This window comes from Macrotis lagotis, chromosome 1 (assembly GCF_037893015.1).
Source record: "Macrotis lagotis isolate mMagLag1 chromosome 1, bilby.v1.9.chrom.fasta, whole genome shotgun sequence".
Lineage (NCBI taxonomy): Eukaryota > Metazoa > Chordata > Mammalia > Peramelemorphia > Peramelidae > Macrotis > Macrotis lagotis.
The window spans coordinates 61,267,241-61,279,422 of NC_133658.1; the positions used below are offsets into that span (position 1 = coordinate 61,267,241).

Below are 12,182 nucleotides of genomic sequence, written 5' to 3' on the forward strand. Positions count from 1 at the left end.
ACCTCAGCCACTTAATAATTGCCTAGCTGTGTGGCCTTGGGCAAGTCACTTAACTAACCCCATTGCTTGAAATAAGTAAAAAAAAAAAAATTTAAAAAGAATTTCAAATAAAAGAATTCTTAGAATCAGAGGATTTTAACATAAAGTATTTAAATTAGATTACTAAATAAAGAAAAGAGAATGGGAGGTAGGAAGGAAAGGCCACTAGGGTTAACAGTCCTTCTAGGTGTTTGGCTGTGAAGAAGAGGAAAGGTACAGGATAATTTCTTTAAGGGGAATGGCAGGGTCTGCTGAAAGGTTACTAAGGATGGAAAAGATCTGAGAAAGTTTATAACAGCAGGAAAGGCATCAATAGAAAGGAAATCTAGATATTGGGGGACCCTGGGCAAGTCACTTAACCCCATTGCCTTGCCAAAAAAACTAAAAAAGTAAAAATAAAGAGCAAAATACTGTTTTAAAGCAGGGAAGGGCAGCTAGGTGGCACAGTGAATAGAGCACTGGCCCTGGAGTCAGGAGGACCTGAGTTCAAATCCAGCTTCAGACACTTAAAAATTACCTAGCCGTGTAACCCTGGGCAAATCACTTAACCCTACTGCCTTGCCAAAAAAATCTAAAAAATAAATAAAAATAAAGAGCAAAATATTGTTTAAAAAAAGAAAAGAGGGGTGGCTAGGTGATGCAGTGGATAGAGCACTGGCCTTGTAGTCAGGAGTACCTGAGTTCAAATCCAGCCTCGGACACTTAATAATTACCTAGCCATGTGGCCTTGGGCAAGCCACTTAACTCCATTGCTTAAAGGCCCAAGCTCCTAGAGCAGAGGAAGGAGTATTCCCATATTGGCTTCCTTCATATCTCAGATAAAATCCTGCCTTCTGAAATGCACTAGCATCAAGGAAACTCCAAATTGAGCTCAAGGAGGAAAGAAGAGAAGATGATGGAGAGAGGGATTTGAGGTGTTGAATCAGGAAGAAAGGGTAGCACAACAATGATTTTGTAAGACATTCTAAGCTTATCTGTGGTATTGTGTGTTATATTTATTTAATTGAAGAGGAAAAATGATGTCTCATTTAAGCTTTCAGTCCTCCCCCCCCTTACTCAGCACAGGACTCTGCATATTGTGGGTTAATGAATGTTTGTTAAATGTAAAAAAAAAACAAACAGATTTTGTAGCTGTATTTTGGTAAAAGTTTTGCATTAAACTGATTCAATCTGATAATTTCTAATGGAACTCATAATTGTGATCATTAGCTTTTATTTAATTATGTTTTCTATTCATGATGGAAAATATGATCTCCTTTGTCATATGAAGATATTGAAATTTATTTTCATAACCCAGCACTTCTCCCATTATATTTGATGTAAGGGCAGAGAATTACTTCTCCACTGAGGGAGGATCCTTAAACCATGGAAGAAAATCCATAACATTAAATTTAAAAAATCATTTTTATTGTATTTTTTAGAGGAAGACAGCTTTAGAGAGATAAAAATATGAAAACAATTAGCTCATTTACTTTTTAAATACAAAACAATGAACATATGCCTTTCAATTAACAGAATGATCACCTATATAATATGTAATATGATGATAGTCAATTAACCAAAAGAGATGGATATAGAAGGTAGAAAAGAGCCAGAAGGAAGGCAGACCTCCACAAAGAAAGGGAACGCAATACCTAGAACTATTAGAGAAACTTTGGTGAAGCAATATCTCCATCTTGTGGTCTTTCAGGTCCTACTGCAAAGTATTTAAAAAAAAAAAAAAAAAACATTGCAGAACTAAAGACAAAAGCGTATGGTATTCCCATGGCCCAGAGAATTAAGCTGAAGATCCATTTTGGCCTTCAAACCAGAGCTTCCCCACTCTGGAGTTTCAGGGTAAACTGTTCATGCATGTTCCCCCATGTCAGTTCCTAATGTGTGTCCCTCATCTGTGTTTGCATTAAAGAAGGATGAGGAGCAAGGACTGACAAAGGGTGGGTGTAGATGAAAGCAAAACCATGTTGGGAAAAAGAGACCACATTCACATAGTTTCAGAAGCATTCTTTTGCAGCTGGGAGAAAATTAGGAAGATTAGCAAAACAATCTTAAGCAAATCACTTACAATTTGACTAGTGTGCAAGATAGCCAATTATCATCTATGGTGTGGATGGAAAATTTCTTGTAATATTTGCAAACTGAATCCCAAATAAACTGATGCAAATTCTGTCATAACTGAAATTCAGTCTCTCCAACCATGCTGACATCTGGCAGTCAAGTCAACAAGCATTTATTTATTAAAATGCCCTACTACGTGCCAAGCATAAGAGGATACAAATAAAGACAAAAACCAGTGCCTGCCCCTAAAGCAGTTCCCCATGTTGTGGAGGAGACAACTTTCAAACAATTCTGCACAAACAAAATAGAATCTGGAAAAACTGGGGCAAACTCAGAAGGAAGGCACTAGCATCAAGGAGGACCAGGAGAGGCTTCTTCCAGAAGATAGGATTTTATCTGAGACATGAAGGAAACTAAGAAAACCAGGAGGAGGTGAGAAAGGAGGGCATTCCAGGCAGAAGGTGGGGCAAGAGGGACAAATGGCTGGAGTCAGTCTTGTGCAAGGAAGGGGGTTAAGACTATCCAAAAGATAGGAAGGTGACAGGCTAGGAAGGGCTCCTTCCAATGGACTTAAACTACTGACCTCATTCTGCCTGCACTTATGCATGGGTGGGGTATCATTTTCTTATACACTCAAAACCCCTTAGTTCTCTTCTTCAAGGAGAATTTCTTTGAGAGGAAAATTCCAAGGAGAAGGTGTCAAGAATTAGAAGGAGAGGACGGCTAGGTAGCGTAGTGGATAAAGCACGGGCCCTGGAGTCAGGAGTACCTGGGTTCAAATCCGACCTCAGACACATGATAATGACCTAGCTGTGTGGCCTTGGGCAAGCCACTTAACCCCATTGCCTTGCAAAAACCTAAAAAAAAAAAAAAAGACTCCATTTGTGAGGAGATGGAGCAAAGACAATAGTTTGGATGGAAAGGATCCAGGAGTTTTCATGTTCTACAAGGTCAATAAGTCAATGGGTGTAACACAGCAACCAAAAAACAAAAACAAAAGCTATCTTTGATTTTCTTAGAAAGAGCATGATGACCAGATCAAAAGGTCTGTCCATCCTCTCCTTTGGTCAGACCATATCTGGAGCATCATGTTCAGTTCTGTGTACCACATTTTAGGAAGGAAATCAATAGATGGAGAGTATCCAAAGCAACCAAGATGTTGAGGAGAGAAGTGATGCCATGTTCACTGAAGAAATGAAGAAACTGGGAGGAAACCTGGTCTGAGGAAGAGTAAGGGACCATAATAGCTACCTTCAACTATCTGAAGGATCAGAATGTGGGAAAAGGCTTATTTTGTTTGGCCTCGGGAGAAAGAATTAGGATTATTGCATAGAAGGCAGATTTAGGTTCTAATTAATAGAGTGGTTCAAAAGTAGAACAGACCATCTCAGGAAGTAGTGAGTTTCTCATCACTTGAGGTTTTCAATTATAGATTAGATGACCATTTGTCAGAAATATAGAGGCAATTGATGTATCAAACAGGCATTTTATTAGTGGACTTTTCATCTCTAAGTAATACATTTTCAGATATTTTTAGTCTACCCTGGCCTTTGGGATCTATTAATGAGATATTCCCACTTTGTGCAGTGGGTATTGGGGACCAGAGGGAAAAATTGTTACCACTGACTCTTTACTTCTCCCCATACACCCAAACAAATCTAGTTAGAAATATCTCATGGTTTCTGCTGGTCTGTCAATTTAACAATTCTACACTGAATATCTATGACCCAGGAAATAATCTGGCAACTCACTGTTCCCACCATCTAATTAATTATGTCCACTTCCCCTTCTTTTCTTCTCAGGTACAAGTGGGAAGTACACCTCAGGACCAAAGAATCGTGGGATATATTTCCTGCACCCACTTGCAAGCTGAAGGAGGTATGGAATTACCTATTCCTTAATTTTTAGGTTTGGAATGAAGGTCACATTTTACTGAATAGAAATAAAAGATTACCCTTACCTGTTTGCACCGGGAATAAAAGCAAAATAACTCATGCACTCACACACACAAAAATAGCCCTGAAAAATACCCTCCCACCTTGTTGGAAGTAAGAGAATTGTACCTTGACATGCAGTCAACTCCTCCCGGCCCCCACCTAATCAGAACATGGGCAAAGCAGGAGGTTGTCTCAAACTGCAAAGATCCTGGGAGTGCCTCCATTATCAGAGTAACTCCCTAAAAGCTCTGCACTCCAAAGAACAAGGCAGACAAGGAAGCTTTCACTTCCCACGCAGTCTGCCCATTGTTCCAGGAGAGACAGCTGTCACGATTCAGAGGTTCCCCAGCAAATGTTGCTCTTCTTGGAGAAAGCAGAATGTGCTGAGATTCAGTGATACAGGCATGGAGGCATATGGTCTATGGGCACAGTGACACTGGGAGTATGGTAGATGATCTTCCAGCCAAAAGTCTATGGAGAAAAGGGATAGAGCTGAAAGAGTCAACCAGGGAATTTGTATTTCCAGGCCTAAGGCAGGAACCATGAAATGTATCTTCTACACATCTGTCCCCATTCTTAGTAAAGGCAAGCCTCACTTTCTCCTTGGTTTCCCTACAAGAAGCCATGAATTGATCCTTGCTTCAATATAACACAACACAACCCAGAGGAAGAGTGTCTGGCCATAGGCCTCTCTTCACCCCAGAACTTAAAGATCAAAGATGGCATCTAGGAAACTTCATGTCAGAGAGACCTTCTAGATTCACTGACTTAAGGCTGGGAGGGTCTTTAAAAGTCATCATTTTGCAGATGAAGTCCAAGAAGGATGAAGTCACACAGGTAGCAAACAACAGGTTTTCTGAATCCTGCCTCTTATAGGATTTATCTCATCTTTCCCAAGCCCAAGAGAGAATAGAAAGAACTCTCATTTCTTCCAGAGCCTCACCCTTCCCACTAACCAATTCCTCCACAAAATCATAGAATCTTTAAGATGGAAAGAACTTCAGTCTAGTCTTTCTCCAGATGTGATCTGACGAAGGCTGAGAACAAGAATGTTCTAAGCATCCTCAATCCAGACACCCTATTGCTAGGGGGCAACAAGGTAGCACAATGGATAGAGCACTGGTCCTGGAGACAGAAACCCTATTTCTAGTAAACTTAAGATCACATTAGCTTTTTCGACTGCTCTCCTATCCATTCAACTTTTAGTCTAATAAATCCCCAGGTCTTCTTCATATGAACTGTATTCTAGTCTCTCCTTAATGAAGGAGAGTTGTTGTATAGTTTGGTTGTATACTTGACTGTTTGAGTGACAGCACATTTACAAATATCCTATTTGTTTAAACCTGACATTCTAGCCTAGGAAGCTCTGCAATACAGATTCTGTCTTCCCACAAAATCCTTTCTTAGCTGCATCTACAAAAAAGCTATGATTTCGTTGGCCTGGAAATTCCTAGTATGGTCATTCCTTCCACCAACACAGATTACAAACCATCTATGACTTAGTAGATAAATCCTAGGGAGTCGTCTGGAATGCCAAGAGGTTAAGTGGTTTGCCCAGGGTCACACAGCTACAAAGTCTCAGGCCTACTATTGGACCTAGGTCTTGCTGACTCCACTGCAACCCTCTGTCCACGATAGCATGGAATCTCTACTTTCATGTCATCCACAAATTTGATAACCATGATGTATATTTGTCATTGATTAAGGTGTTGTACAGAATAAGGCCCCAAATAAGCATGTCCCATCCCCATAGCTCCCTTACTGAGGATTAACCCTGTGGTCACCAGGTGGGTTTCCTAAATGAAGGTGGCTATCAGTGGTGAGAAAGCCCATGGTTCCTGCCACCTGCGCAACTCAACAGCCCCTGTTTCTGGAGAGAAAACTAAGAGGGAAGTGAATTTCCTAGAGAATGGGGAAAAAAAACCCTACTAACAGACACACGATTGAGAAAGTCTCTAAATCTATCTCAGAGAAATAGTATAAAAGAATATTTATTTATGTATGAATGTTACCCTAAATCTCAGGAAAGTCCATATGTTTCTCCTTTCCTCTCTCAATTCACATTATTAAGCTAAAAGAAAATTTAAATTCATGGATTCTTAATGATTTGTCATAGATTCCTTTGGCAGCCTATGGACCTCTTCATGGAATATTATTTTGTTCTCTTCATTTGTAATTGAAAGAAATGATAAAATTCAGTTAAACACCAGCAATAATAAAGATGTGATTTTTCCCATCCTTGTTTATAGATCCCCTGAAATCTATCTATGAGCTCCTTGTGGTTCTTTGAACCCTCAGTTAAGGACACTTGGTTTAATACAATGCTCTCACTTTTATAGATCAGGAAACCGGGGCCCAAAATTTAAAAGTCCAATTTCTGCGGTGCTTTGCAATTCCCAAAGTACTGTCCACATAATAACCCTGCTAAATAGCACAAGAATTATTATCCCCACTTTACAAAGAAGAGAAAACTGACTCCAGAGAAGTTAAATGACTTGCCTAAGGCCACAAAGCTAGCTAATTAGCATGAAGCAAGTGAAGATAGTGAATATATTGGAAGACAGAATCAGCATCCCAAAAGAATCAGGCATTCTAAATCTTACAATAAGGCCAATATACCATGCTCCTCTCCTGCATTCTTGCCTTAAATTTCTCCATTTAAAAATTTTAATTTTTAGAATTGTTTAGATGTGTCCAGAAGGTAATCAAAAAAAAAAACCAAAGATCACTTATATCTATGTAATAATTATATAAACAGTTATAAAGATAAATTTCACAGGATTTCACTCTCAAAAGAAAAATCCCCATTATACAGGAAAACAGAGGACCAAAGATGGAAATCATCCTCTGCTATATACTACCTAAAAGTTAGGCCCTTTCCATCTAAGTCCATTCTAAGTCCTTTGGCCCAGTAACAAATGCCACTATGATGGGTAATGGGCTGGAGTGGCCTTGCTCTTTGGAGCTTGGTGGAAGAGTCCTTGCTCAGAGGGAGCCTGCTAAAAGAACCAGCAGCTGGAGTTGGTCCAAATTCTTGGCCTGGTTTCTGGCTGCCAATTGTAGCATAAATTGTTAGCAAGCTTATGTTCTGTTTAAAAATATTGTTTGCTCTGTTTAAAAATATTTCCACTACTTCAGCTACTACTCTATCCAAAGCCAAATATGTGCTGGTCTTTGTTTGGGGGAAATTATACACTCAGAGACAGCTTTCAGTTTAATGTGTAGGTGAGTTAAATGAACTATGGTAAAGTCCCTACAGTAAAACATAGGTCGACATAGTCTTGGCTTGGGCTGCTTGGGAAGATAACAGGCTTGTCATTTTTTTTTCCAGTGAATTTTGTTCTCAAAATCATTACTCACTCTGAAGTACTCATGACTACTAAGGAACATGGGCAGGGAAGTCATTAATTTACTGTCAAAAACAAGGTTTTGAGCAGCTTCTAAAACATCACCAGTTTTGTAAACCTGGACCTTGCCCAATTTGGGCAAGTCACAGACTTACTTCCAAAATTCATCTGTAGGCATCCTGGGATCTGGAGGGAGGGATGGCAGTACCTCTACCTTCCTAGAAGGTACAAGGAGCTTGCCCAGCACAGTACCACTGGGTCTTGGCATCAGAGGTGCCCTCCTGGAGGCAAGATTTTTATCAATTTATAAAGCCTAGAACCACTTCACAGAGCATACTTATACTCGTTTTGCCCAAGGTGGTGAAGGTCTAATTTTAGACCTGCTTTTAACACTTAGAAAGATGACCTCAAATGTGGCTGTAGATGCATGGAACCCAGTATAGAAAAGGTGACATGCAAGACAAAATCAGAGACTGCTCACTAGTATCATTTCCCTTCTGATTTAAATTATATTCAGCCCTAGAATTGTAGTGCTCCTCCTCCCCAACCTGGTGCTATGGCTTTTAAAGAGAAATAAGATTGTAATACTCATAAAAGTATTAAATTTTGGTTTCATTTCATATCCTAGGAAGTTTATCTAGGGCCAAAAGTGAAACCCTCAGTTTATGCAGAGAGGGTTCGCTCTTGGCAGCATCTCACCAATTATTTTTTTCTAGTCTGGATCCAAACCCAGAGTTTCCTAGAAATATCAGAATGTGACATGTCTAGGTCCCCACAGAAAAGGGGTCCTGAGCTCCCATCCTTACACCTGGGCTAACAATGCATCAGCTATGGGGACAGGTTAGGTGAAGGGCCTCAAGATCACATTCTCTGAAATGATTCCAGGAGGTTTAATGGGAAGAAGAACAGATTTAGTGGTTGTGACTTAGGGATCCCCAACCTCTACCTAGGGAGTCATTTATTTGGGATTTTCCAAGTACTGATGAAAACTGAAGATGAGGAGGAGAGTTAGAAGGCTAAATTCATCAAGCACCAACAGAGGCAAAGGGAAATAGAGAGGAGGATACCCAGTATTCATTCCTACCCTTTGCAGGATGATTGTTAGCTCCAGCTCCTACCCAATCCTGGGGCACTGGGGGTGGGAGCCCTGGCAGCAAAATTGAACCAGTTTCACCCCTGAACTACACAGTTTAAAGAGAACATCTCTCTCATAGCTAACTCCTGCTAATCTATCTGCTAAATATCTTCTTGACCTAGAACCAGGGATAGTAATAAACAGATCATGATTCTGGCATTTGCATCTCTTTTCCTCTTGGAAAACTGAGCAGACTTCCCCTTGAAGGCGAGCTGGATTCTCTGCCCAAGGAAAATTCTTATGGGCTTTAAGAGATTGCTATCCTATCCAAAAAAAAAAAAAAAACTGCTAGTTCTTCTCTGGAGTAATAGCTTTGAAAGAGAAATCCAGGATCTGAGCGTAGGGGCACTTCCACACACCAGAGGAAGAAACCACCAGGGTAGTCTTGGGGTTCTGGGCTGGGTCCTGTGGGATTGTGGGCAGGTGACCCATATTCTCCTTGTTTCTATTTCTCCCATCTAGAAGACAGCACCATTCGATGTGAACAACTGAATCAGCTTCAGGATTGGCTGGCTGATTTCCGAAAATCTACCTCCTCCTCCAGCACAGCCAATCCCGAGGAGCTGGTGGCATTCGATGTGCTTTGTGGAGACTTCAACTTTGACAACTGCTCTCCTAGTAAGATGACTTTTTCTCTGACTCTCTCTCTCCTCTAATTGCATGAAACTGAACCCAAGAGCCTGAAGCCTCCTTCTGCCTCTGGCACCTACTTTGGGCATGGCCTATCCATCCAAGGTCTCAGTTTCTTAATACATAAATTGAAGAGGGTGGACAATGGTCTCTGAGATTCCAGCCAGGATGCTATGACTATTCCTATGACCCCTAATGCCTAGTGATGTGTCATCAGTAATCCTCACCCCGTGTGCTGCCTCCCTCTGAGTCTTGGGGGACTCAGGACTGGGAAGCCCCTTGTAAGCAAGACCAGAAAGAACAGATACTCTGATATTTCATCTGCTACCATTCTCAACTCACATTGCCATCTCTAGAAACTGCCCAGATCTGGAACCTGGGACCTCCACCTCAGTTCTCTTGCAGTGGTCCTGGTGAAGCCCTGTGGCTACTGCCATGCTGCTCTGGAGATGCCAGTTTTCAGCCCAGAGCGTAGAATGGGGTCAGGCAATCAGTGAACTGACCAGTACCAGGCTCTGTAGGATCCTAGGCAAGATCTCAAGACCTCAGACCTTAAGAAACAAGCAATACACCTAATTTTCTTTTCAAAAATTGGGTGTGGAGAGGTGACTCTTCTCACATCGCAAAAATAATAAAGCCCATTTCTCCAGTGTGGACATGAGGAGTCATTTACATTAAGGCTATGAAAAATAAGCAAGTCTTTCACTTTTGTTTTTTATGATAATGATAGCTAATATTTACGAAGCAAGCTTCATGGTTTGCAGAGCACTTTGTAGATGTCCTCTTTTTTGATCCTCACAATAGTCTTCTGAGGCAACTATTATTGCAGTCCCCATTTTACAAATGAAGAAGCCAAACTAAAAGAGGCTAAGGGACTTGCCCAAGGTCACATGGCCACAAGGGTTTGAGGTAGGATTTGAGCTAGATTTCCTGACTCCAGACTGCTACACAGCTACCTCTAGGCAGATGTCACTAGCAAACAAACAGATCCTTCCCTCCTCTAGACAACACATCCAACCTGAGGCTAAAATCCCCAAACACAGAACACCAAGGAGAAGGGAAGGGGCAGAGAAGATGAAGAAAGCATCATTACTGGACCTTGGGCCACTTGCTTCTGAGACAGTTTAAATGATGCTTTTAAGGATTAGGAACTCAGGAGGTGAGCCAAGACTAGGTGGGACAAATGGAGCCCGCTATCTTAGGCAAGGGTAGAGGAATCTGTTTTCTAAACATTTTAAAAAGAACCTTTATCAAGGTATTCTCCTTCCTTTCCTTCTTTTAGGGCAGGGATCCCATATTGGGCCCTCAGGGTCAGAGACTGCCTCACACAGATTAGGAACCTAATATTTTTTGAGATAACGCCTATATGTGTTTTCAGAGACTCATACAATTAGAGCTCCATCTGCTTACATCTAGTTCAGCTAAAATTAAAAGGCATTTTCCAAGGATGATATTGGAGCCTCCTTGAGCAGCCACCAGCAGCCTAGACAATGGTGTCCCCATCCCACCCTGGGCAAAACCCTCATTCCTGCATTCCAATCTCCACCCTGAAGGAAGAATCCTCTGGAGAGCTTTTCAGGGTCACTGCTGGGAAGAGCCAAAGCAGAAGGAGAGGTGGGCCCTTGGCATTCCTGGACTTCCACTTTGGGAACAGGCTGGCTAATATCTTCTTCTCTCTGTTCAGATGACAAGCTGGTACAACAGCACTCCCTGTTTACACACTACAAGGACCCCTGCCGCGTTGGTCCAGGAGAGGATAAGCCCTGGGTAATCGGTAAGGCATCCCCTCCAGCTTCCCAGGCAACTTTGTTGTCTGCTGCAGCGCCATGGGGCATGGCCAGGGAATATCCAACCAGCTATTATGCTTGGTGATGTGGGTTCTTATTATGTGACCCCCCCAAATATTCCTGACTTTGGAAGTCAGTGCATGTATAAGCTGCTGTGAATTTTCCAGAACAGCCCACAAACTCCTAGAATGTTGAGACATAGACTTCAGAATGCCCACCTTGTACTCTTGCCACCCCATCCTCCCACTTCCCTTGAGAAAGAAACAAATGTGCCCATCCACTTTCTAACAAGAGCAGAAGGGAGAGCAGAAGCAATAGAGGAGAAGGGAGAGGGAGAGGGTCTCTTTCACACCAGAGAAATGAAACTGGCCATGGTGTCCCCCTCCCAGGTTCCCCTTCCTTCCTTTCCCCTCAGAAGTAGAGGACAGACTGCTGCAGAAGCCCTCCCACCCTTGCCTGGATTGCATTACCTACTCTGCAGTGCTAGGAAGGTGGTATCCACCTGGGTGGGCAGGGGCACACCGATGACAGCTTAACCCAGGGAATGTCAAATTCCACCATGACATGTGAGTCTCTCATTCTCATTCTTGTGTCCTCTTACTTCTCAGGTACTTTTTTAAAACAAGATCGTCTCCATGACGAGGAGGTGAGCACCCCGGACAATCTACAAAAGTAAGCTGCTTCATGTTGGTTTTTCCCTTTAGCAGAAAACAAACCTGATCTGGGTCACAGCCCAGAAAACATAAATCAGAGGGTATCACAGCAAAATAGAGAGAAAACCAGCTGTGGAGTCAGGACTTGGAGACCAGTACTGACTGTCCCTTATTACCTGTGTGACCTTGGAAAAGTCATTTCCCATTTCTGGGCCTGTAAAATAGGGGGATAGACAAGGCATCTTCTGAAGTCCTATATAACTCTATATCCATGATCTTATTTCAGGGAAGGTCAGTGATAGTTTTATGGGCAGTCAATGCATATATTCAGAAAAAGAATACAAAGTTTCACTAGATTATTATATCAGAGGCAAAAAAAAATCATCAGATTTGTATAGTGAAAAGGGAACTGGATTTGGAGTCAAAGAATCAAATCCTGACTTGGTTTCTTACTCTCTGGAATCCTGGGTAAATCACTGCTGTACCTCTCTCAGCCTCAGTTTCTTCATTTGTAAATGAGAGAGGTAAGGGTGGGGAATGGAAGAAAGAAACCCTAAGAACCCTTCCAATTCAGTGAGGCTGCACTGAATCCGATCCTC

At 41.8% G+C, this 12,182-nt stretch overlaps 1 protein-coding gene across 3 annotated transcripts in view; it reads left to right on the plus strand.

Moving 5' to 3' along the window:
• SMPD3 (sphingomyelin phosphodiesterase 3) overlaps positions 1-12,182 on the plus strand; it is a 258,177-nt gene that overhangs the window by 234,579 nt on the left and 11,416 nt on the right. For all 3 annotated transcript variants that reach the window (XM_074202028.1, XM_074202025.1, XM_074202031.1), the window contains exons 5-8: positions 3,897-3,972; positions 8,976-9,131; positions 10,828-10,917; positions 11,539-11,602. In XM_074202028.1, the coding sequence (XP_074058129.1) occupies positions 3,897-3,972; positions 8,976-9,131; positions 10,828-10,917; positions 11,539-11,602 (386 nt within the window). The remainder of the gene's footprint in view (positions 1-3,896; positions 3,973-8,975; positions 9,132-10,827; positions 10,918-11,538; positions 11,603-12,182) is intronic.